The sequence below is a fragment of the Perissodus microlepis genome, chromosome 3 (genome assembly GCF_051167445.1).
Source record: "Perissodus microlepis isolate ML-2025 ecotype Zambia chromosome 3, ASM5116744v1, whole genome shotgun sequence".
Classification (NCBI taxonomy): domain Eukaryota; kingdom Metazoa; phylum Chordata; class Actinopteri; order Cichliformes; family Cichlidae; genus Perissodus; species Perissodus microlepis.
The window spans coordinates 11,934,913-11,957,633 of record NC_140463.1 but is presented as its reverse complement, the minus strand read 5'-3'; the positions used below and the strand labels follow the sequence as shown (position 1 = coordinate 11,957,633).

Sequence of the window (22,721 nt, the reverse complement as noted above, 5' to 3'; positions counted from 1 at the left end):
TGGAGGATGTATGTTACACACTGAAGGAAGCCAAGGCTCATCCAGGTGCATGTTGAGGTTTATTGCTCTGAAACACGGCAAAACAGCAGTTCTGTGTCACTGACAGCTTCCATTAGATTGGCCTGCATTACTTTTGTAAGGGATTATGTGTAATGGCCCTTTAGTATTCAGCCCTTAGTAAACAGAGTAACTGACAATAAATATTCACAATATAAGATATACCGGCTGGTTTACCAAAACATTTCTAGTAACTTTAACTGAACCCAGTGAATTATTTATTTATTTTTTAAATCTTATTTCTGATGGAACAATGTTGTTACAAAGTCTAATGTAGGAGACTAGCATCATTTAGTTAGCGCACCCATGTTACGCATCATTATAACTTGAATTAACGTTCGTATTGGGTCACATTAAGCGGCTTATAAACAGGAATTGCACTCCAGCACGTTATTTTAAATAAGTATCAACTTTACATAAATGTATGTAGTTCTCATATACTGATCTCACCTGAAACACAGCAAAACAGCAGTTCTGTGTTACTGGCAGCTTCCATTACAATGACTGGCCTTCGTTACATTTGTAAGGGATTACTTTGCCAGTCACTCATTTGTCTGCGCCGCCACTGCCACCTACTGGTGAAACTCGATATCACCCTAACACCACATCAGATGGGAGCAAATTTCGCTCTGTTCAATGATGTAAACTATTGTAACAACAAAAGCAAAAGAAGGTGGCCAGGTTTTATTACACACTTAAAATATTCAGGGTGCCACATGTCAGCACATCAGAAAGCAATTACGATGATGAGAATCTGCAACTACATGTCAACACAAGAGGTGTGGATGTTACTTTGTGACCAGATGCAACCTTTGTCCTTATTTAACGTGATAGTAATCATCATTAAGGGCACACAGTAAGATGAGGGAACTTTAACAAGAAGTATAAAAAGATCTAACAGCAAAGCTGTAAATAATCACAATTTCTTAAAATCCTAATAATAGAAAAAGCACAAAAACCCTGAGATCATGACCTCAGCAATTACAGCCACACTCTTTATAAACCACAGCCAAGAAAATGTCTCCATCTACTGGTGATGGCGTTAGAATGAAGTGCTTATTGTGCACATTTACAAACTCGTAAACGTTACATGCTCTAGTTTTTAAAGTGCAGTATTCTGGGACTGCACAATACTTTTTCACATGCAGGTATTTCTGTCTGCTTGTATCCTGATCTTATTTAAACGTATGTTTACAGCAACGGGACAAATGGTAGCTGGGAAACGGTCCAAATATTTATTTTTTCTTCACATATTATTAAATATTGCATAAATTTATAAGTATCACATCGTCTTCTATTGTCCTGTTAAACTTCTTCTTAGTCTGACCTTTAGTAAAGTGCTCCAATTTAAAATCCATACTGCAAACCACCCACACACAAGAAAACAAATTGACAAGAAGAAAAGCTGAGACAACAAAAGCAACTTTCTGATGTTAGGAGGACACAGTGTGGCTTGACCTCGTTTCTATGAACAAATCCGGTTAACATTTAACTGTACATGTACATTTTTCTGTTCTTTTTTTTCTTTCTTTTTATCGGTTTTAACAGGGGAAATGACGCCAAGGTTTCCACCAGGTTTGCTGGGGAGGAAGAGGGAGGGCTTAAATTGGTGCAACTGACAAAAATCAATAAAAGAAAAAAAAAACTTGAAGTTAGTGCGAAGGACAATGGAGGAAACGTGTTTGCGCTGTCTGCTCTGTGAGTAAAATCTCTCAGTTTAAACAATGTTTATTTTGCTTGATTGTTTAAAGTCCTCTTTGTTGCTAAGTGATAACAGATGACAGACATTTCCACAGAAAAAAGGGAAGGGAAATTAAAAAACGAGTTAACAGCGATATTAGCTGGAAACTTTGTATAACTGATAGTAATTAGGCATTGAGTCGTGAATAGTTTGCAATGTTTACATTGGTAACATCCAAAATCACAACAAAAAGTAAAAATGATCATATGTTTTGCATTCCAATAAATTTATTAATAAAGCATGAATACCATCACCGTCTAAGTAACACCACTGTCATTTTTATCTTTCTTCTAAAACAATGCTTGAGAGCAGGACAGCCTGTTCGTGTCAGTAACACATACACCTGCATAAATATGAACTGCGTTCTGTGTTATGTTTCTCAGTCATGTAGTTTTTTTTCCCTGATTAGTTTCTTGAGTCGGTTGTTTTATTTTGAAATAAACCCAGAAATCAAATCCAAAGTTGCTAATCTAATATTTAACATTACCTACCACAGAAGCTCTAATGGTATGGAGATGAACTACAGCATCCACTGTTCTCTATTTTGCACAGCAGTAGAGACAAAATCAGCAGTGAGGCATACAGTACGACCCGGGTTTGTCATGTTTTTCTTCAGGGTTATTGTGTTAAACTTATAACCATGTATTTTCAGCTGTGATCTCACTGCTGAGCTGTGCAACACACCAAGGTCAGTAACCTTCTTCTGTGGTTACATTTGTTAAATGCTCAAAATGAAGTTGTGTTATCAACACAAAAGAAATGTTTTTCTCTTCTCAGGAACTCAGTAACTGGTTAGATACTGTACACCACAGAATCAAATAACCTGCTCTTAATTGTTGGTATTTAGTTACAGTCACACAGAGTTTCATGTATTTAGATTTAGTTGTTTTATGAAATGATATATCATGTATTTTTTTTACAACAATAAAAGTCTCAACATTATTTCATTTTAACCCTCACAGCTCGTCTGACTGTGAGTCCCAGCAGCTCTCAGTTCTTTAAAAGAAACTTTGTGTCTCTGAGCTGTGAGGAGGACGACAGCTCTGCTGGATGGACTCTGAGGAGAAACACAAGCAAACCGAACATCACTCAGTGTGGAGATGGGTGGGGAAAACTAGCTGGTTCTTCCTGTGAAATCAGCAAACTATATGAATCAGACAGTGGAGTTTACTGGTGTGAGTCCAGAGAGGGTCCCATTAGTAACATGGTTAACCTGACAGTCACTGGTAAGCTGAGTGTGTGGAGTTAGTGTTGATGAAGCTGTGTGTAAATGGATGAAATGCTGTAGTTTGTCTCTGTGTTGAGGTGGATCAGTGATCCTGCAGAGTCCTGTCCTCCCTGTGATGGAGGGAGATGACGTCACTCTGCTCTGTAAAACAAAGACCACTCCCTCCAACCTCCCAGCTGCTTTCTATAAAGATGGCTCCCTCATCAGGAAGCAGCCTACAGGTCACATGACCATCCAGCATGTTTCCAGGTCTGATGAAGGCCTCTACAAGTGTGACATCAGCGGTCATGGAGAGTCTCCATCCAGCTGGATCACTGTCACAGGTGACTCACTCAGCTGTCTGTGTTTCTGCAGGTTTCAACATTCACAATGTGACGACAACTTAATGACTGTGTTTGCTTTATTTAGGGGAACACACCACACCTACATCCACACCGACACCAGTCTCCATTATTACCTCTCCTCCTGATTCATTCTTCCTTCTCCCTGTGTTGTTGCCTATTGGATCAGTGTGTGTTGTGGTTCTGCTGGTGTTAGTGGTTCTATTGGTGAGACAACGTGTTTGTAGGAAGTCTGCAGGTGAGACTCAGAAATATGATGTAGAGAGTTATGTAAACTATTTGTTACATGTTATCTACTAACAAGTATTCGTTAAGATCACTGTGCTACATTAATTTGGTGTTCGTGTTGGTTTGTTTCAGTTGATTTGGAAAAAGTTGAAGATGGCCTCACATACAGTGATCTCAAAGAATTACATCACCAACAACAGTCAGTTAAACTCCACACAGGTAGCTTTTTATGTACTTTGTGTTTGTGTGTGTGTGTGTGTGTACAGTATATACTTGTATGCAACTTTAACATTTTATTCAAAAGGTAAGGATTTGGTTTATTATAAAAGGTCTTAATGCAAGCAAACACATTTGATAACAGTCTTTTTCTTAGGAAAAGGGAGTTCTTCAATTTCACAAACAACATTTACAGAATTTGCTTTCTAGTATTTTCATCTAAGCCTTGCTTATATCCATAATGGTTAAATCTTCAGCTGGACTGAGACTATAGATTGTGTTTAAAAGAGAGCAATGTTTAATGTCACACAACATTCTCTTCCATATACATCTTAAGGCATTTTCAAGTGTCGTTGTTATTGTTTTACCTTTGTTGTCTCGTTTGTTTGGAGCCAGAAGTAACTATATTTAGAAGAGAAGGTTTTGCTAATTTAACAGCTAATGCTATCTAGCTTGGTTATTACGCTGCTAATACCTGCTAATACCTGCTAATACCTGCTAATTAGCCATAACCCATTTTATTTGTTATATAATTGGATTAAAAATGCTCCAACAACATAAACAAGGGCCAATTCAGTTATTTCAATTGGCTAAACGAAGGCAAGCAGACAGCTAGCAGTTGCCCCTCAGTCAAGCAGACCACACCCCTAATAGTACACACTTTGATCCTTAATACAATTTTAAAAAGGAGAGCTAGTACATGTCAGGTGTTAAGAGTTATTGGTACCTTCTGGGAAAGTAATGCAGAAAAAAAGGCTCAGGTTCCAGTAGAATCTGCAGCTGGTTCTGACGGACATTTCTTCCTGTTAAATGCAATTTTTTGCTTCCTACTTTTGTAAAGTGCTTGCTCATAGGGGCTTTGAGCTTTTATGCTTTGCACCTTACATTAACATGCACCTTAAACTATTCACTTAAATCAGTTCAATTCTAAAAATGATCACACTATAGTTGTTCTGTGTTTGTAGATGACGATTGGTGAATTTTGTTCTCTTAATGCTGGTCTGTGTCTTTATTAGCTCAAAGTTGGTTTGTTAGTAGGCAAGCAAGCATTTATTTATATAGAACTTTCAGAACAACTCCCAGCTGAAAACAAAGAGCTGTACACCTGACATGCAGGTAAAAAAATAAAAATAAAATGATAATTGGAATGACATTTAAAATAATAAAATTAGCATATTAGATTAAAACAATAAAACCAGGGTCATACTGTGTTAACAGAGGTTAACAGCCTGTGGTCAATCAGTTTGATGTCTCTGCTCAGGTTTTACTGCAGGCCTGTTAAGAAAAGAGGACAAATGTAGATGAACAGTTTGTACAAACAGTAAATTAAATCTCCTCGTAGTATTTCTCACCTATATCCAAATTCTGAGTTTTAGTTTTATGTAGTTAATCATTTTATAGTTTGTGTGATATACTGACCTTTTGACCAGATAACACATTTCCCTGTAGTTTCAACATGTGAATAGAGTAACCACAGTCCGTCAGTTCACATATAACCTTCTGTATCAGTTCTGTTTTTGTTTTTCACAGCAGTACCAATAGAAGAAATAAAACTGTTGAGCGTCTCAGTGTTTCACATGACTGTCATGTGATAAAGAGAGTTTTTACAGGGCTCTATGCAATCCTATGCAAAACAAACTATAACCTTCCGAGGCAGACATTTGGGTAGTTTGCTAAGTTGCGTCTGAGCATAGCACAGACTTCAGGAACAATGTCTTTTTTTTTTTTTTTTACATAGGACAGGAAGGTATTGGAGATGACTGGCCAGAATATGCACATCAACACCTCATACCAGCTTTAGACATGGCAGTGTAGTCCTCTTTTTTCCGACATATTCTAGAGTCAAATGTGAGGCCGTTTGTCCAACAGCTAAACTCTCAAGTTTTTATGTAGTTCATTGGGTTGATATGTGTTGTAAATACTAGGATGCTGTTCGATTATCTGTGGTCGGTCCTGTTTGCACTTTGCTCACGCGTTGCAGTATAGTTGGAGCTCCAGAAACCTGCAAAGCTGCTTAGCAGTGTTCACACTGATGTGTTTTGATAAAGCTGTTAATGGAGATAAAGAGATTAAATGACTCATCTGCAGCTCACAGTTGAATTCAACACTAACAGGAAGGTAAACTAGTTTAAATGTTGTCTGTTGTTATGTGCGTTATCTCTGCGGTAGAGTGTCACTTCCTGTTATAACACACAACAATTTAATAAAAAAAAATAGATAACTTCTTATTGCATTGTATAATCTTCACATATTTCATCCAAAGCACACGCTCTGTTTATTAACTCGCTAATTTATATTTAACGTTTTCACTCAATGTGTCTTTAGGGTTTAATAGCTTAGCTTAGCTATTAGCTGACTCGCTAGCAGCATGGTCTCTTCACCTGTCCCTCCTGCACTTTCCTGCTCATTGTGTCAGATGTTTAGTTACTTAGTACCCGTTTTTCCCCACTCGGCCACACCCACTGAGGGTCAAACTCTGGTAATTGGCAATTCTGTTCTGAGACATGTGGAGCTAGAGACACCGGCAACCATAGTCAATTGTCTTCCAGGAGCCAGAGCAGGCGACAATGAGGGAAATTTAAAACTGCTGGCTAAGGTTAATTTCAGTAAAATCATAATTCATGCCGGCAGTAATGACACCCAATCGGAGGTCACTAAAATCAATATTGAATCAGTGTGTAACTTTGCCAAAACACTGTCAGATTCTGTAGTTTTCTCTAGTCCCCCCCCAATCAGACCAGGAGCGACATGTTTAGCCGCATGTTCTCCTTAAATTGCTGGCTGTCTGAGTGGTGTCCCAGAAACGATGTGGGCTTCATAGATAATTGGCAAATCTTCTGGAGGAAACCTGGTCTTGTTAGGAGAGAAGGCATCCATCCCACTTTGGATGGAGCAGCTCTCATTTCTAGAAATTTGGACAAATTTATTAAACCTCCCAAAATATGACTATCCAGAGTTGGGATCAGATGTGTGTTAGCTCCCAAACAGACAAAAAACAAACTGAAAATTTATCCATGAAGCCAGATAACACAAACCAATTAGTTAAACTGCAGGAATAAAGACATAAAAACCTGGATGAACTCTAATTCTCTGCTTCTAAATTCAGATAAAACTGATGTTATTGTACTTGGCCCTGAAAATCTTAGAAATATGGTATCTATCTAAATGGACTGTCTTAGAGTGACCTTGAAAAACTAGCTTCTGCATTTATTACTTCTCAGCTGGACTACTTTACCTTAAATCAGCAACCACTGGATGATCAATATTTATACAAAACTTTAATGGCTCTTTATTAATTACACAACATGCCAGTAAAGCTCTTTGTGAAAATCAGTGAAATTCTAATTCTGTATTGCAAAGTATCCTCTAAAATATGTTCAGGTGAAACAACAAACAACAAGAGAAGGAAGTAACTGCTGCAGTTGAGAGCATTAAAGTTTAAAACATACCAAACCAGTAGTGTACTACAAAAGGTGAGTTCTCATCACACCGTTGATGATATTGTGTACATGGTGTGACAAAGTGTGGGTGTCTTTGTGGGATTTCAACTGGACTTAATGCCAAAAGTCAAAATGTCACCGGGGTGTTTTGAGTGAAACAGGAAATCCAGCCACAGAGGTTCTGAAACCCCCAACGGTCTCTAAGAACTATTTTTATAATGCTATATAGGAAATCATAACTCTTTCTTTAACATGCACCCTGCATACCGACAATATTTTTATAAGCTTTACTACTTGCACTGATGACCTGTGTGTGTTTTGTTGTGCAGGGAGTGATTCAGCTGTAGTCTACACAGCAGTGAGAACTGAAGACATCAATTATGAACAAACAGAAATCCGATCAAACAGATCTGGAGGTACACATGCTCTTTGTTCAGTACAAAGAAAACAAGGCTACTTCCTGAAAAGTTTTCTCTTTGTAAAATATAAAGTGTGTAAGCAGCATGAGCCAGGAAAGCATGAAGAAGCAAAGCCCTCTCGTTCAAATAGACACACTAAAAGTCAATAGATTTCACCAGCAGTGAAAAATGTACTTACATCTGTTACTAGACTAAAAGTATCAACAACAATTTTTGGCCTCCTCCATCATCGGTAAAGGTCAACGGAAATCAACAGAATTATCAAGATGAAAGTTATGATGGTTCCCACAGATATCTGATCCTGTTCATGCTCGCCATTATCACCGTCTAAAACAGCAACACAGACCAGAAGTGATGTCACAGCTGTTGGTACACCACGAGCTTTGATGTTGTTTCGGCTTCTCTGTGACCTCTCGAATCTTTTTTTAGCTTGTTGCATTTGACAGCGTGGTGTACCTGGGTTGAAGACACGAGTACAGTATTATATCAGTGTTTTCAATCATATCAGTGGAGAGATTATACTGAGGACAAGACGGAAAAGATGAGACATTCTGGAGAAAAATTTGAAAAAGTCTCCACGATTTCATTTGACTTCTTTAACTCCTATCCTACATTTTTATTTTATTTTATTTATTTTTTCCTAATGGCAGTGTTGTTCAGGAGATGACTGCAGTGTGTCTAGCAGACGTTGAGCTGTGTTGTCACACTTGCCGCATGACATAACCAATTCATCACATTGGTTGTGATAAGGATTTATGAGTCCTACGTTAACCTTCAGTGTGAGCACAGGAAGTGGTGTGAAGAACTGTGACTGCCATGAGGGAGGCCACTGCCTTCCTGTTTGTTGCTGCTTCTTTTTGATCAGCTGCTGAAGAACTTTTTGAGCAGCTCAGTTAAACGTCTTTTCAGATTCTTTACTTTAATATCTTTTGATTTTGACTCCACAAAGAAAATAAGAGACGAGAACATGTTACCTTTTAGAAACAACCCTTTTGCTTTTAGTGTATGAGTGCAGCTCAGCGATGTGTCACACACTAACCGCTCTGCTGACACTCTCTCCTTTGACATAAACTACTGCACCAGCAACTTCCTGCTGGGTTTCTTTCACATCAAAACCTTATTTGCGACAGCCTGGCTGCAACACTTTTAGCTAAAGTGGTTGTGGATTTAAGTCATTAGTGTAGTCAAATTTCAGAATTACAAGAGTTTGAACCCACTGAGAAATGTTTCCTTAATGAAAATGTTTTTTGGATAAGTTATTTTCACTGTGATTGATTTGATACAATTCTGTCAATTTGCTTCATATAATTATAACAGACGGGCTTAGTTTTATACTTTTCTCATGTTGTTTGAACTGTGTGTATTTTGTGTTTTCAGACTTTGTACAAGAGCCAGATGTTTACTCCTTACTGAAGTAACCCACCAGTCCAACCACTGGAACCAGCTGCTGGTCTCAAATGTTTTAGAAATCATTATTTTGTATGTTCAAAAGCATGTTGTCCTCAACCTGCTCTTAACTGTCTTATGATGGCCATATTGGCAATATCTCTTCCATAATATAGAAATGATACTATGTATTTTATAAATAATGCATAATGCACTGTCTTTAATATTTTTACTGTTTCCTGTTATATTTTATTTCCAAGTGTAAGACTCTGTTGTCGCCTGCTTTCTCGCAGGAACAATAAAGTTTGTTCTCACTTCTTGTTCTTCTCGTGTGGTTCTTTGGGTTTCAGAAAGAGCACTGGGGGCTGGGGACAAATGTGAAATGTGGCTAATCGACTGCTGAGCAGTAACAACAACAAACACAAATAAACCCACAGCTGCAGACTGGAAGCAGCATTATCTTATCTCAGTGTCATCTGTATATTAGTTACAATTCCAATTGTAATAGAAACACTCTGTATGGACTTGACCAGGTAAACTAAAGCTCCAATAATGAGCTCAGCCTCTTCCTCATGAAAAGGACTCACATCATGGGTTTATACACTACTTCATGACGTTTCAGGGTATATGTGGAAACAAAAAAATTATAAAACAATTAATGACTAAAAATGAATATTTTACCCAAACATTAATTTGCTGTTTCATGCAGACAAATGTAGACAAACTCGGGGTTTTCACAGATTTTATTCTAAACTTATTTGAGTCATTAGTTTGGATCCACATGGTTCCTCAGTTCTGTCAGTAGTTCTAAATTTGAACTCCTTTTTGGTTCAGTCAAAAATAATTTCTACTAAAGTCAATTCTACCAAACAAATGCTCACACAAGTTGTGTTTCGGGGGTTTTTAAGTGATGAATTTTCCCCAGTTTTCCCACAGTTTGATAAAATCTTCCTGTTCTGTTTTCCACCTAAACCTTTCTGTCTATAAACAGGAACGAGCTGATTTTGTGTAAAAAACTTCATCATAATCTTTCATGTCCCTTCATCTATTCAAAAGGAATAGATATGGTTCAGTATACAGTAAGGTGTTTATACACTAAGCTCTCACACATAAGCTAAGAAATCAGAAGACAGAAAGATGTGGATTGTTTCTCCTAAATTATCTGATATGATGATGAATCACCAAACATAATCTTCTTACCGTGCTTTGATAGAAACACAGTCTGGTGCTGCCATCTACTGACTCAGAAGTGCTCAAACAGCTGCGCTTTTTCACCCTGATTCATCCATCTCTTAGAATGACCATAACTCACATGCTGGACTTAGTGTTTTACTTAATATGACCACAAACCTGCCAATAAAGTCACCCAGATAGTGCTCAGGTCACTGATGCTACCAAAACCTTCTATAGAACTGCAAGTCTGACCATACTAGCAGGTGTATGATGGTTCTTCAGGTCTCATACACCAATCAGACCAGAGTACATTCACTTGTTAATGTTTGACTGTGTTATTGCCTTTACTTTATTCATGAGCCCAGACACATATTATACATCACTTAATTTTAATGATTAATTGTCAGAATTGCAGTGACATTTACACAGAAACATAACTAAATCTAGTTGGACCAACTGTGACTTACTTAAAAGTATAGCTATGGATGTGAAATTATGTGAGTTAACAACATGAGATGGCAACATAAGATTTTAAAACTTATGCCATAGTTGTATCTACTAGGAGGCTGATGGGTATAACTGGCTGCTGTCATTATTTTACTCCCATTCATCAAAACCTAACAAACATTCTTTAGAGCAGCCCTTGTTTACTTAAACACCTGCCTCCTAACTTGTCTTCATTATTTTTCTAGTAATCTTTGAGAAAAAGCCTCCTAGTGAAAACAGTGTGTCTAATGTATAGACATGAGTGAGGCCCAGAGATTTAAGAGACTCAAGTTCATTTAGAATATCAAAGGAGGGGTGGCTGATTAGCTGGCGGCACATCAGAGGATCTCTAGAGCGGATAACAGACACTGATTCCCTTAAATGGATCATAAAAGGCAAAAAATGCACCAGTGGAACCATGAAGAAAACTAGACTCTCTTCCACTTTTACATTTCCACCTATATCTCTGGCTCTGTTCACTTTCTTTATGGCCTCTGTAATGTTTATCTTGAATGACTCCAACACTGTGCATCTAGCCATGAAGTGTTTGTCAAGTCTTGTGAGTGAAGCACTGTTGTTGTTTTTGGTGTGCTGTGTTAAGAACCTGTGAGTAACTTCGAGTTGGTCACAGTGAAGCTGAACAGACTTGAGTGCATTTTGCAAATCTTCTAGAGCTCGATTGATACAGTCTGGACTCTGACTCCTGTTTTGCTGCTTCAAAGATGTAAGAGCACGGTTGTAATATGCAATAGCTCCCCAACAGTGATTCTTCTGAATGGCTTTAGTGTACATATTGATGCTCTCTGCAAACTTCCCCTTTTCACGCAGGTCATTACCAAAGCTAATGTAGTGGTAGAGGTTTGAAGATGGTGATTCTCTCTGTCTGAGTTTCTGCCTTGCTGTGTCCAGGTCTGTTTTCAGTCTACTTTTCAACTCTTCAGTAGAGTCTTTTGCACTGAAGCTTGTGAGTAGCCACATACCCCAAAACTCATTCAGAGCAGACAAATCTGAAGCTTCTGGTTTGTTGTTGCTGCTTGTGTACAGATAATCCAGTACATCCAAATAATAATTGAAGAGCTCTTCCTTCTTCTTCATGTCTGGGATCTGAGACTTCAAGTAGTTTGATAGTTCATCAGCCACTGTGCTGTCTCTGACCTGTTTAATTATCTTTACTTCCTGCTGTGATGCTCCAGACAAAATTTCCTTCAGCGTTGAAGACATTTCTGCAGATGCTTTGTTACTGTTGATTTGTTTATACAACCTTAATTGCATCACAAACCTATATTGTTTAAGTGGCCTGACATCTGTTAGACTTCTCAATAAAGAATAAAGTTTCCTTGTTGAAAGCAGTAATTGAAGGGATTCTGCCAGATGACTCAAACAGACAATGAGCTGAGCAGATCCTGGTGATCCTTGTCTGGCAGTTCGACCGAATGCCTGCACCTCTACACGAGCATTCTTGGGCAGGAAGGTCTGCACAACAAACAAACCTCCAGCTTCCTTTACTGTGTCAGAAACCTGAAGGTCTGTTCCATGGCCAGCGAGGTTTGTCGCTATGGTGACTTCTCCTGCTTTAAACTCCTTGGAAATGATCACATTGTTGTCCATATTGTTGTTTATATAAAGAGTTTTATTTGTGACTCTGCCTCCTAGACTGCGATGGATCATCTTTGCTCGTTTGATGGTTTCACAGATGATGAGCACAGCTCTAGGAATCCTGTATGATGTAGGTCTGGTTTGTACAATGACAACATCACAGAGTTTTTCAATCCATTCTTTTTCATCTTCTACAACAACACCTTCAACCTCAAACAGCTTTCTACGTTTGAATGAAGGTATCTGACAGGTTTTGAGACCGTCATAAATCTTTTGCAAAGTCTCAGTCTCTTTTTCTTGACCAAGAGTTCCAGACATCCCGTAGATCTGACTTCCAAACTGGTTTTTATACTTGTGAAGCAATCCCACATTAGACATGTAGTTTGTGATGGCTGTCATGTCACTAATCTTTGACTTGTGTTTCATTTCAATAAACTGTTGCAGTCCATCTGACCACTTCATGTAGTTTTCAACAACCCCTGTGCAGCTGTAGTCCACAGGCACGATTCCATGTTTCTCCATCACATATTCATGGTCCTCTGTCATGAGTTGAGCTTCAAATGCATTTTCAATCCAGACTTTTAGTTTAGATTTGACCAGCTCTGAAAAGAAGCCTGGGATGTAGCAGCTGCTTTTAGCTTGGTTCAGTTCACACGGTGTAAAATGAATTGATCTCTTTACTTCCTCTTCTACAGCTCTCACCACACTTTTGTGATCAGAGTACATGTACTGACAGAAGCCACCATCAAGTAAAAGCAGAGACACTCTTCTGCTTTCCACATTTTCACTCTGCTGTTCTTTGCAAAGTTCCTGTATTTTACCCTTGTTATTTATATGGTGGAGAGCAAACTGGGAAGATGGAAATTTCCTTTCCATCATTTTAAAGAACTCAGCCAGCTGGTCAGCAGTTGCACTTTTAGTCATTTCATTTAAGAGACTCGGGTTCTTTCTCAGGTCCTTGACTGATCCTTTTGACAGTATACCTGTGTCCTCTGCTATCTGACGAATGATGAGCTCATCACCATCTTTGCTCATCATGTTTTCCAGCACTTGATAAAAAGGATATTTTGGCCCTACTGTTGTATATGTGCCAGTTTTCTTGTACTGATTAACAGTGGCCCATATACATGCCAAGAGTGGGTTGAGATGCTGTAAAGCAGGCATGTTACTGCTTAAATAGACTACATGATGACCCTTGTCTAGCATCAGGGAATCCACTTCATCCACTACTGCACACTGGGATTTCCTCTGCCCTAATATGTCCAACCTATGGAAGTGGTGCCGAAGCCAGTCACCAGCAAAGTCTTCTGCAGTGCCGTAAACAACTTGACACTCATAGCACTTTTTTAACTCTTCATTAAGTCTGTTGCAGTTATAATCAGCAGTGATATTCAACTCTTTATAAAATCCTTTCCATTCTTTACAATCTCTCTCTGCAAGAACTGATGAACTTGACATGATGTCGACTTTTTCTCCTCTCAGAGCTCGAAAAGCTGCAAACATGGCCACGATGCAGGACTTCCCCTCTCCTGTGCCGACCTGAATCAATCGCCCTGTTTCTGAAAGAGCCATCAGACACCAGCTCACCATCTGTGTCAGTCGTGGCCGAAATGGCTTTTTAATATTTTTAGTTTTTGTTTTTTCCACTGCCAAACAGAGCTTCTTTAAGATGGTTTTCAGTTCACTCTTCTGTGAGCCGTCCTCAGGAATATCACACCCTTCATTAACTGTTGATACAATATCTCTGACATCATTTAAAAGGTTTTCATCAACCTGGTTCAACTTTTCTTGGCGAATTTCACCAAGTATTTCCTCCAGAGACTTCAGTCTGTCACTGGCTAAATATTCCTTCAAGGTTTCATCTGTTACAGTTTTTTCTTGGACTAGTTCCAGAAGTGTTTTTCCATCTTCATTTTTCCAGTCTGAAGTAATAAAGTGAATCTCTATGCAGTGCAACATTTTGATCATCTACATGAGGAGATGTGATTTGTCATTTACTGATGACTCAAATCTCTTCAAAAGAGCATCAAACAAGTCAGCGACCTCCTTTGGGCTCCATTTGATATTTGTAACCAGTCCTTTCAGCGTCTTGAGGAGAATTTCTTCATCAGCATCCATTTTCTTAATCAGATAAGAAAAATCTGTTCAAAAACACATTTAAAAATGTGTTGAGATTGTTACTCTGAAAATACACAATGCAATTTGTACAAACTTCCAGGCAGGCTGTATTTATTTGCACCATTGTATTATTACAATGACAATCATAATCTAACACACGTAACAACATTTCTCTCAATATATTTGCTTAGTAAGAAAAAGGTTGCTGGTTTGATTAATGATGGATACCAATCTCCTTTCAGTGTGAAAACTCAAACCCAAATCAAACATGTACAGACACTATGCTCTGGCGACTCTTTGTGACAAGGGAGCAGCTGAAAATTGCTTACTCTATTCATATTTCATGCAGTGTTTTTGAAATCTATTACTGACCTGTTGACATGATGAGAAAGATTGCAGATGATGTCTTGCTCTCTCTGGTTCATTTGGTTCAGTGCTTTTATTTCGCCCCTTGGATTTCTCTTTCACAAACCCTGCCCTTGCCCCGTCACAAGGGAATTCCCTGCCAAGCCTACCCTTATGATTTGCATTTACTGTAATTTAAGATACTTACTTTGAATAAGTTATACAGTGCACATCTGTAGAGCAAAACGGTGATTGTTCCAACAAGGAATAATTTGATTAACAGTTTTATAATCGTTTTAATCAGTTGTCGAGTCAGCCTTAAACTTTCCGCTTCCCCTTTACCGGATTCACTACTCAGCAGTGCAGGACATGAAAGTTAAAAGCAAAATTTGTGGGTGTGTCCTGTTTGGCTAAAGTCATGGCATGTCTTGGCAAACTTCTTTGTCATGGAAAGAATTTGATAGGCATCATTGGTTTTAATTTAGTTTTTGTTTCATTTCTTTGACAGTCAAACCGTTTCTTGGTAAGAAAGTGTCCAGCATAAAATGGTTTATCTTCTGACGCAAATGCATTTAAAATTTTCAACTCACATGCAAATTATTATGAATGATTTACAGAATCTAATACTCTGTTAGAAAAATCCACTTACAAGTCATCTGGATTATTTTTAGAAAGCTTTTATACATATTTATATGTAGAAAGAGGTCTTTCTGTCAAAGTCAGTAAAAAGTAAATGATACACACCTGCAAATAAAAAAAAGAGTAAAAACTTTGTAGCTCTTTTTTCATGGTGCTGATGAAAAGCATTGACTGGTTTGTCCAGAATGATGCAGATTAGTGATATCAGTGCAGAAGAACCACAATAAATATAGGAAGAGTAAGAATAAAATATATAGACACTTTGAGACTGAGGAGCAAATATACACTTTAAGTGCAAAAGGGTTAATAACAACCTAAAATTTACAATTGAGATTTAAAGTGACTGGCAGATTTATCATAGTGCCACATATGCCTGGCATCATATTCATATCAATGAAGTAACCTCAGTGTTCCAAAGGCTGTGGGCATTTATACACAATTGAATCTGAACAGATTCAACAAACTGGGTCTTCATCCGAATCCACTTAAACAGCAGAATGTATCCAAAGTGAATAAAATTACAGCTTGAGACTGGACCAGAGCCAGATCCAGGAGGTCCAGATAGTTATAATTTGACATAATAATAAATAATTTTATACTTACTGGGGGTTTGAATGAATACTAGAATTTAGAAACTGGAGTTTGGATCTCTTTATAGATTCAAGTGCATTCTACTCACTGTCATGTCTTTCTACATGGACGGACAAGATCCCTGATCCACCTCAACACAAAGGCAATCTATCTCAATCTGATATTTTCCAATTTAACTTTAACTGGACGCTCATAAACCTTTAGTTGCAGTAGAAAGTACACTTTCAAAAAGTTTGATAATTGTGGGGCCCTGAAAGCCAAAATGCATCCTCCTTGCTTGCTCTCCCTGCAGCTTCTGAAGAAAATCTATTTTGCACCTTTAATGTTGATGCACAGTAGGTAAGTCTGGGAATACAAATCAGTCCTGGAGTTTGATTACTGTTACTGAAGCAGTTTTGGGTTTTTTTTTCTATCTGATCAGGTTGGTACAGTTGTTGGGATAATTACCCCGCACTGTAACAATTAAAAGTTACACTTTAGCTATTAGCAGTGGCTCATGGTAAAAGGAGGCATTAAACAGGGGCTGCTGCAGTCAGGGCTTCTTAATAGTTGTTGCTGGTTCTACTGTTGACGGTGAGACGCTAACGTGTCGCTTAATTTGGCACATTGTGCTGAATCTATTTCAAGTTTATTTTTCTTTCTAACCCCTTTAGCTCTGCCTCTTTGCTTTTGTTTGTCCTTCTTTATGAGCCACTTCCAAACCACTCTAAACTCTAGCGCACACAGGGATATTTGATTGGGCAATCCAGTGTCAGTGATGAAAAAGAACCAATGGGCTGCTGTCAGTAAAAAGGATCAGTCGTTGTCTCCAGGATGTTTAATAGGTTTGACGTGGCAAGGTTTGGGGCGTTGCGTTCAAGTCAAGGACACGGATGCAGATTTCCAGTTAGGATTGATTTATTCTGCTGTGGCATTCACACACAGCAGGTTGAGAGTAAAATGATCAGGGGGAACAGATACACGTGTCGGGAGTAGTAGTAGACTAACATTCAGTGCATGCCATTCCACACACCTGTGGTGCATTCAAGGGTGCGTCAGTTAAAGTAATCAGTTCAATAATGTAGGACATACCAAACTTTTCCGGAAAACAGACTTGGATGGATGCAACATGCTACAGAGAAACAAACATTTAACCGTCAGTGCTTACACCAGCCCACTGTATGCAAGATTCCCAGCACAGCCCAGAGTGGGTGTGAATCAGATGTGAATCAACTGACTTTCAATCTGTTTAAAGTACTGGATAATTGCTGTCAGCAGATGGCAGCACTACGGCTGGGTATAGTCACTAATTTCTACACGGTGGGCCATTTATATGGATACACCGTAATAACATGGGAATGGTTGGTGATATTAAAGTCCTGTTTGTGGTACATTAGTATATGTGAGGGGGCAAACTCCTCAAGATGGGTGGTGACCATGGTGGCCATTTAGAAGTCGGCCATCTTGGATACAACTTTTGTTTTTTCAATAGGAAGAGGGTCATGTGACACATCAAACTTATTGGTAATGTCACAAGAAAAACAACGGTGAGCTTGGTTTCAATGTAACTTTATTCTTTATTATATATTTATTCAGCACATTACGGTGTCAAGGGAAAGGAAATGGCAGAATGGCAAATTTTGTAAAGGAGGCACTGGGGGAAGATTAATGGAATTAAGGATCAGCTTTACTAAAACAGAAATTTAAAAAATACAGAAAATGAAGGAAAGATGGCAAAAACAATGGGAGAAAGGAAGAGAAGGATGATGGTTTTATAAAATCTAATGGAAAACTGGTCTTAAGTGATTGTTTCTTCTCTTAACGTCTCAGATTTGGGCACACTGGGCTAAATAGCAAACTGTTCATTTTATGGAAACACTGTAATGGGAAAAGTGAGTACTGTGGAAATGATGACACAGTACAGCATGTCATATTACACTGTCAGGATTATGAGGAAAAACAAAGACATCTAATTCAAAACCTAAATAGAATTAAACTGAAACTAGACTTAATTGATCTCCTTTGAAAAAACTCAAAAAGTAAAATTAGGCAGTATTTAGTTTTCTTAAATAAACCCATTTGTATGATAGGCTCTAATGCTTAAGTGACATTCTGGTACACGCTCCATACCAGTTGTTGGTGGTAATGCACCAATTTGTTGTTTGCCAACCGCCAATAAAATCCAAGACGAAGAAGAGTAACATTGTGTGAGGCCATGTGATTGCCTGGTGCAAGCAGTGACATTTGGCCATTTTTAAAATCTTCCTAAAAGACAGCTTGCTGCGAGTTTCCTAGCCTTCTGTTGAAGCTATGTTTACAATTTAGGAGAAAGCATTGTGTCATTCCTGTGGGAAGCTTGTAGTGGACTCTGCCACAACTCTTTTGCGTACTGTTATGCAGCACAGTTTGTTTAATCATAGTTTTTCTTGTAACTGCCTACCTTATGGTGCTATTTTTACATATATGGAAATATATGCTGTACCATGTGTGAAACAAAAAAATAAATTAAATTAAATTAAAAATAAAATAAAATAAAAATATATTTCTTGTATTAATATTAAACCTTATGAGCTGTCTGCATGTCTACAGCTCTCCTATTTAACTAGTACCTCCAGCGGGTCTCATATTTTGTAAATGGTCTCATTAATTGAGCTGGTAGCTGTTGAGATGGGAAGCCTTAAAAACATTCTCCTGTTTAAGATAAGGGCATAATTAAAAGATTTATATTTTTTTGGATCTTTATTTTAGAAAAGTTACTTATGTTTTCTTCTAGACCGTTTTTTTTTTTTGTTTTTTGGGTGTGCCCACCATGACGTATCCTACCAATAATGTAATGAATACCACAATGAGTGTAGACATTTTAGTTCAGACATGAATTGTAAAACATTTGTAATGATCTGAAATATGATAGAATTTCAAATCAAGTTTTGGGAGTCACTGAGAAACAGTGAAATGATTGTGAAAGGGTAGACAGCAGAAACTGAAACGGTGAGAACCAAGACAAACAAAGAGCTTTGGAACAACGAGGCAGCAGGAGGACAGCTGCTGTTTAAAAGGTTCAATTCACTAACAGCAAGCATTAGAAATATAATCATCCTGAACTTATCTGCTCCACTGACACTTTCAAAGGCAACACCTTCAATTTATCATCCAGAGTGCCAATATAAGGAAACATCTTATGAGTAAAAGTGTGTGTGAAGGTGTGTATGTGTGTGTTAGTATCAGGATCAGAGAATGACAGCTTCCCTTTGTTCCAGTCCAGATTCACTCTGATCCTCTGGAACTTCTTCTTTTCTGAGAGAACAGTGGATGGAGCTGATGGTGACAGTGCTGAGTATTCACCTGAATTGAACCTTATTCTCCATAATCCAGACAGTGTGGTTCCTTTCCTCTCATCAGATTCTGCTAACACGCCCAGTCCCCAGTACGTATTGTCTCCAACCTCGACATCCCAGCTGTGAGTCCCTGAGTTAAAGCCCTCAGACCCCAGGACAGACCAGAAAAAATCAAACCTCTCTGGATTATCAGGAAGATTCTGCCTTTCTCCTCCTCTCACACTGGTCAGATCTTTAGACAGGATGAGTTGTGGATGAGCAGTGTTTGGGTCCAGAATGAGAGGAGTGTAGGAGACCATGTCCTTCATGTTGTTCCAGATGTTGAAGGTCAGGTTGCCCAGGTGTTTGGCCTGGTCTATCAGAGCTCCTGAGGGCAGCTGTGGATCATCCAGCAGTGAACAGCGCTGGACTCTTTCCACTGCAGCCTTGTAGTTGTGCAGAAATGAGATGTCTTCAGCTCTCAGCTCCTCCTCTGTGGCTCTGACTGTGTCTGAAAGAGCTGCTATCTCTCTGCTCAGAGCCTCCATCTTCTCCTTCATCATCCCACTCTTTTGCTCCTCTTCCTCCCTCAGTGCAGCCAGCCTGGCCTCCTCCTCCTCTGCTAGAAACTGGTGAAGCTTCTTAAACTGCTCCTTAATCTGCCTCTCTGTGTGTCGGGCCTGGACCTTAATGTGTTTTGCTGTTTGATCAAACTTCACTTGAACTTCTTCACAAATCTTTAACTTCTCCTTTAAGGGCTCCAGAGTTTCCTGTAGTTCCTTCTTGTGTTGTTGTGCAGCTTCATCGATGGGTCTGAATCTGTGGTTGGTGTGTTTTTCTGAGTCTCTGCAGACAACACACACTGGCTGCTGATGGTCCAGACAGAAGAGTTTCAGTTTCTCAGAGTGCAGACTGCAGAGAGCCTTTGACGCTCTTTGATCTCTCTCCTGTAAGAACAACTCACACAGATTCTTTAAAGCCAGATTTAATGTTGGTTCATCCCTTGAAGATCTCCTCTTACACACTGGACATTCATGTTTTACTCTCTCCCTCCACCATCTCTTCAGACAGTCTTTACAGAAGCTGTGGCTACATGACAGAAGAACAGGATCTGTAAAGACCTCCTGACAGACTGGACAGCAGAGATCCTCCTCTGATCTGGAAGCCATTGAGTTTGTGAGTGATGCTGAAAACAGTAAAGTACAGTTAGTCCTGGCTCCCCTCCCTCCTCTACTACCTTCATTGAGACTTCTTTTGGATTTTGTTCATACTCACATTCAGTGTGTGCAGCGTCAGCAGCAGTGTTGGAGTTTTCCACTTTTTTTTCCCTGTAGCTGGACTTTCTCAGTGGAAGCTGCTAGTTCGGTCTGATTGTCTGTGCATCTCTGTTTACTACGGAACAATAGCATCCTGGTTCCTGGTTTGTCTCACATGAGTCATGAGGCGTGGTCATGTAAGATGGGTGTGTATCACAGCACGGCTCGAAGGCCTGATCATGTGTCAGGACAGGAAAACTCACAGATCTTAGAAAAGTGTTGCAATAGTTTTACATTAAAAATGTTAATGTTTTTTCGTGTTATTTATCAGGTTCAGTAGAAATGGGTGTGTAATGCAGTGACACAAACACAGGTGATTTTAACTGTTGACCGGCAAAAACAGCCATCAACCTGTTGGCTGATGTGTGCAAGAATCACTCACCAGGAATTGTTACAAAAGGGGCTACTCCCTGGTCTCTAAGAGGCTAGATAGCAGTGTCCAAAGGAACCAGTATTAAACCACTACATCAGTTTTATTGAAAATGGCTTTACTGATTCAAAGCTTTGAGTCAGTGACAGAATAGGAGACAGCAAAACAATGTCTCAACAATGGTGTGTGTGAATAAACTAGGGTTTATTCACACAAACCCTAGTTACCCGGTAACTAGGGTTTGTGTGAATAATATTAATACAACTTTGGTAGGCTGGATTGACTGTTTAATTGATTTTGTGAAGATATGCAATGTAGTTTGAAGACAGTCTACTTGCAGAAACAGGATGTGCTGAGACCGTAGGGTGTGCTTGTGTAAATAGGGCAGGGTTTGATTAAGTACCATGATTATGTATTTAGCTTATTTTAAGTACACATTGCAGTGTGTGTTTGAATTACTCTTATTTATGTGCGCTTTGCTGTAACTGTCTATGTAAAGTTACAAGCAGATCATTGTTTAAATCTAAAACAAAACTGAGTACATGGTATTTAAAATAAATACATAAATAAAATTCATATGCTATTTTTATAACTGTTCTGTCTCCATAACTTCTGTACACTAATAACTACAGAAACTCATCCTCCTGCTCAGGTTTTGACCCATGGTAGAACAGAAGTGAACAGCCCTTTATTATTATTGTACATGTACAACAGAATATAGGTGCGCCACACCCAAAATATATAAATAGTAGACATTTGGAATAAATAACAAAAAGGATTACATACATATCAACTCATACAAAACAAGTTGTTTGAGTACATCTTTCACCATCTTACAATGCTGTGATTGCAGCCATTCCCCAACTCATTAGCTTGCCTTATCCATATGACATGACCAAAAGTGGCTGACATTTTTGGCTTCTATAAGCTGTTAAACCTTGAGATTTTAAGCTATATCCATGCAGTGGGTAATTTTGCAAGACCATGCAGTTAGTGGGGTTAGGTTCTTGGTAATTCTTAATTCCCCATAGGTGTGAATGTGAGTGTGAATAATTGTCCGTTTCTCTGTGTTAGCCCTGCAAAAGACCCGTCCAGAGATTACCCGCCTTCTCACGCTATGGGATGTGCTTTGGCCCCCCATGACCCTGCCAAGGATAAGTGGAAGAGCATGGATGGTTTCTTGAAATGATTTCCTTAATGAAGACGTTAAAGGTTTGTGAAGAAGTTCAAGTAAAGTAAACTTTGACATTGGTAGGTCAAGGTCAAATGCATGTATCCTCCCAAGTGTCATGTTATTTTGAAGAATATAAATAAAAAACAAACAAAATAAAAAAAGCCAGATAGTTCTAGAAACTTCCTTTAATTTTCACTTTCAGTTAAACACATTTATGGGGGCCTGGGGAACCTCCCGTGCTGCAAACAGCAGAGGGTCTAACCTCGTGAACGAACTTATGAATCATGGACTTTAAAGTCTTATTCAGCCACTCCACCAACCCGTCAGTCTGCAGGTGGCAGATGCTGGTGCAGGTAGATTTAAGATTATCAGATTACCAGCACAGCCGAGGTTCACAGAGATTGCTGAGTGGGTGTGAATCAGATGCACACTGACTTGTGCTGAATGCATTGTATAATTGCTGCCAGCAGATGGCAGCACAGGAGTTGCAGTTTTCCCAACATGACATGGTTGTGGAAATATAAATTTGGTATCATTGTTTGTAGTTCAACATGACAGACTGAG

At 38.8% G+C, this 22,721-nt stretch overlaps 2 protein-coding genes across 2 annotated transcripts; one reads left to right on the top strand and one right to left on the bottom strand.

Annotated features, from left to right (window-relative positions):
• The first annotated feature begins 1,724 nt into the window (after nt 1–1,724).
• LOC146389926 (uncharacterized) lies at nt 1,725–9,328 on the top strand. Its single transcript, XM_084920098.1, has 8 exons — nt 1,725–1,755; nt 2,451–2,486; nt 2,761–3,024; nt 3,104–3,349; nt 3,435–3,605; nt 3,728–3,814; nt 7,581–7,667; nt 9,048–9,328. The coding sequence occupies exons 1-8, from the start codon at nt 1,725–1,727 to the stop codon at nt 9,086–9,088; spliced, it is 963 nt and encodes a 320-aa protein (XP_084776224.1). The 3' UTR covers nt 9,089–9,328.
• An 8,218-nt stretch (nt 9,329–17,546) lies between these two features.
• On the bottom strand, nt 17,547–20,679 carry LOC146389925 (nuclear factor 7, ovary-like). The gene is made up of 2 exons (XM_084912922.1): nt 20,573–20,679; nt 17,547–20,483 (listed from the first exon to the last, which is right to left on the bottom strand). Exon 2 carries the CDS (start codon nt 20,464–20,466, stop codon nt 19,075–19,077), a length of 1,392 nt encoding a protein of 463 aa, XP_084769048.1. The 5' UTR covers nt 20,467–20,483; nt 20,573–20,679; the 3' UTR covers nt 17,547–19,074.
• Nucleotides 20,680–22,721: the final 2,042 nt, after the last annotated feature.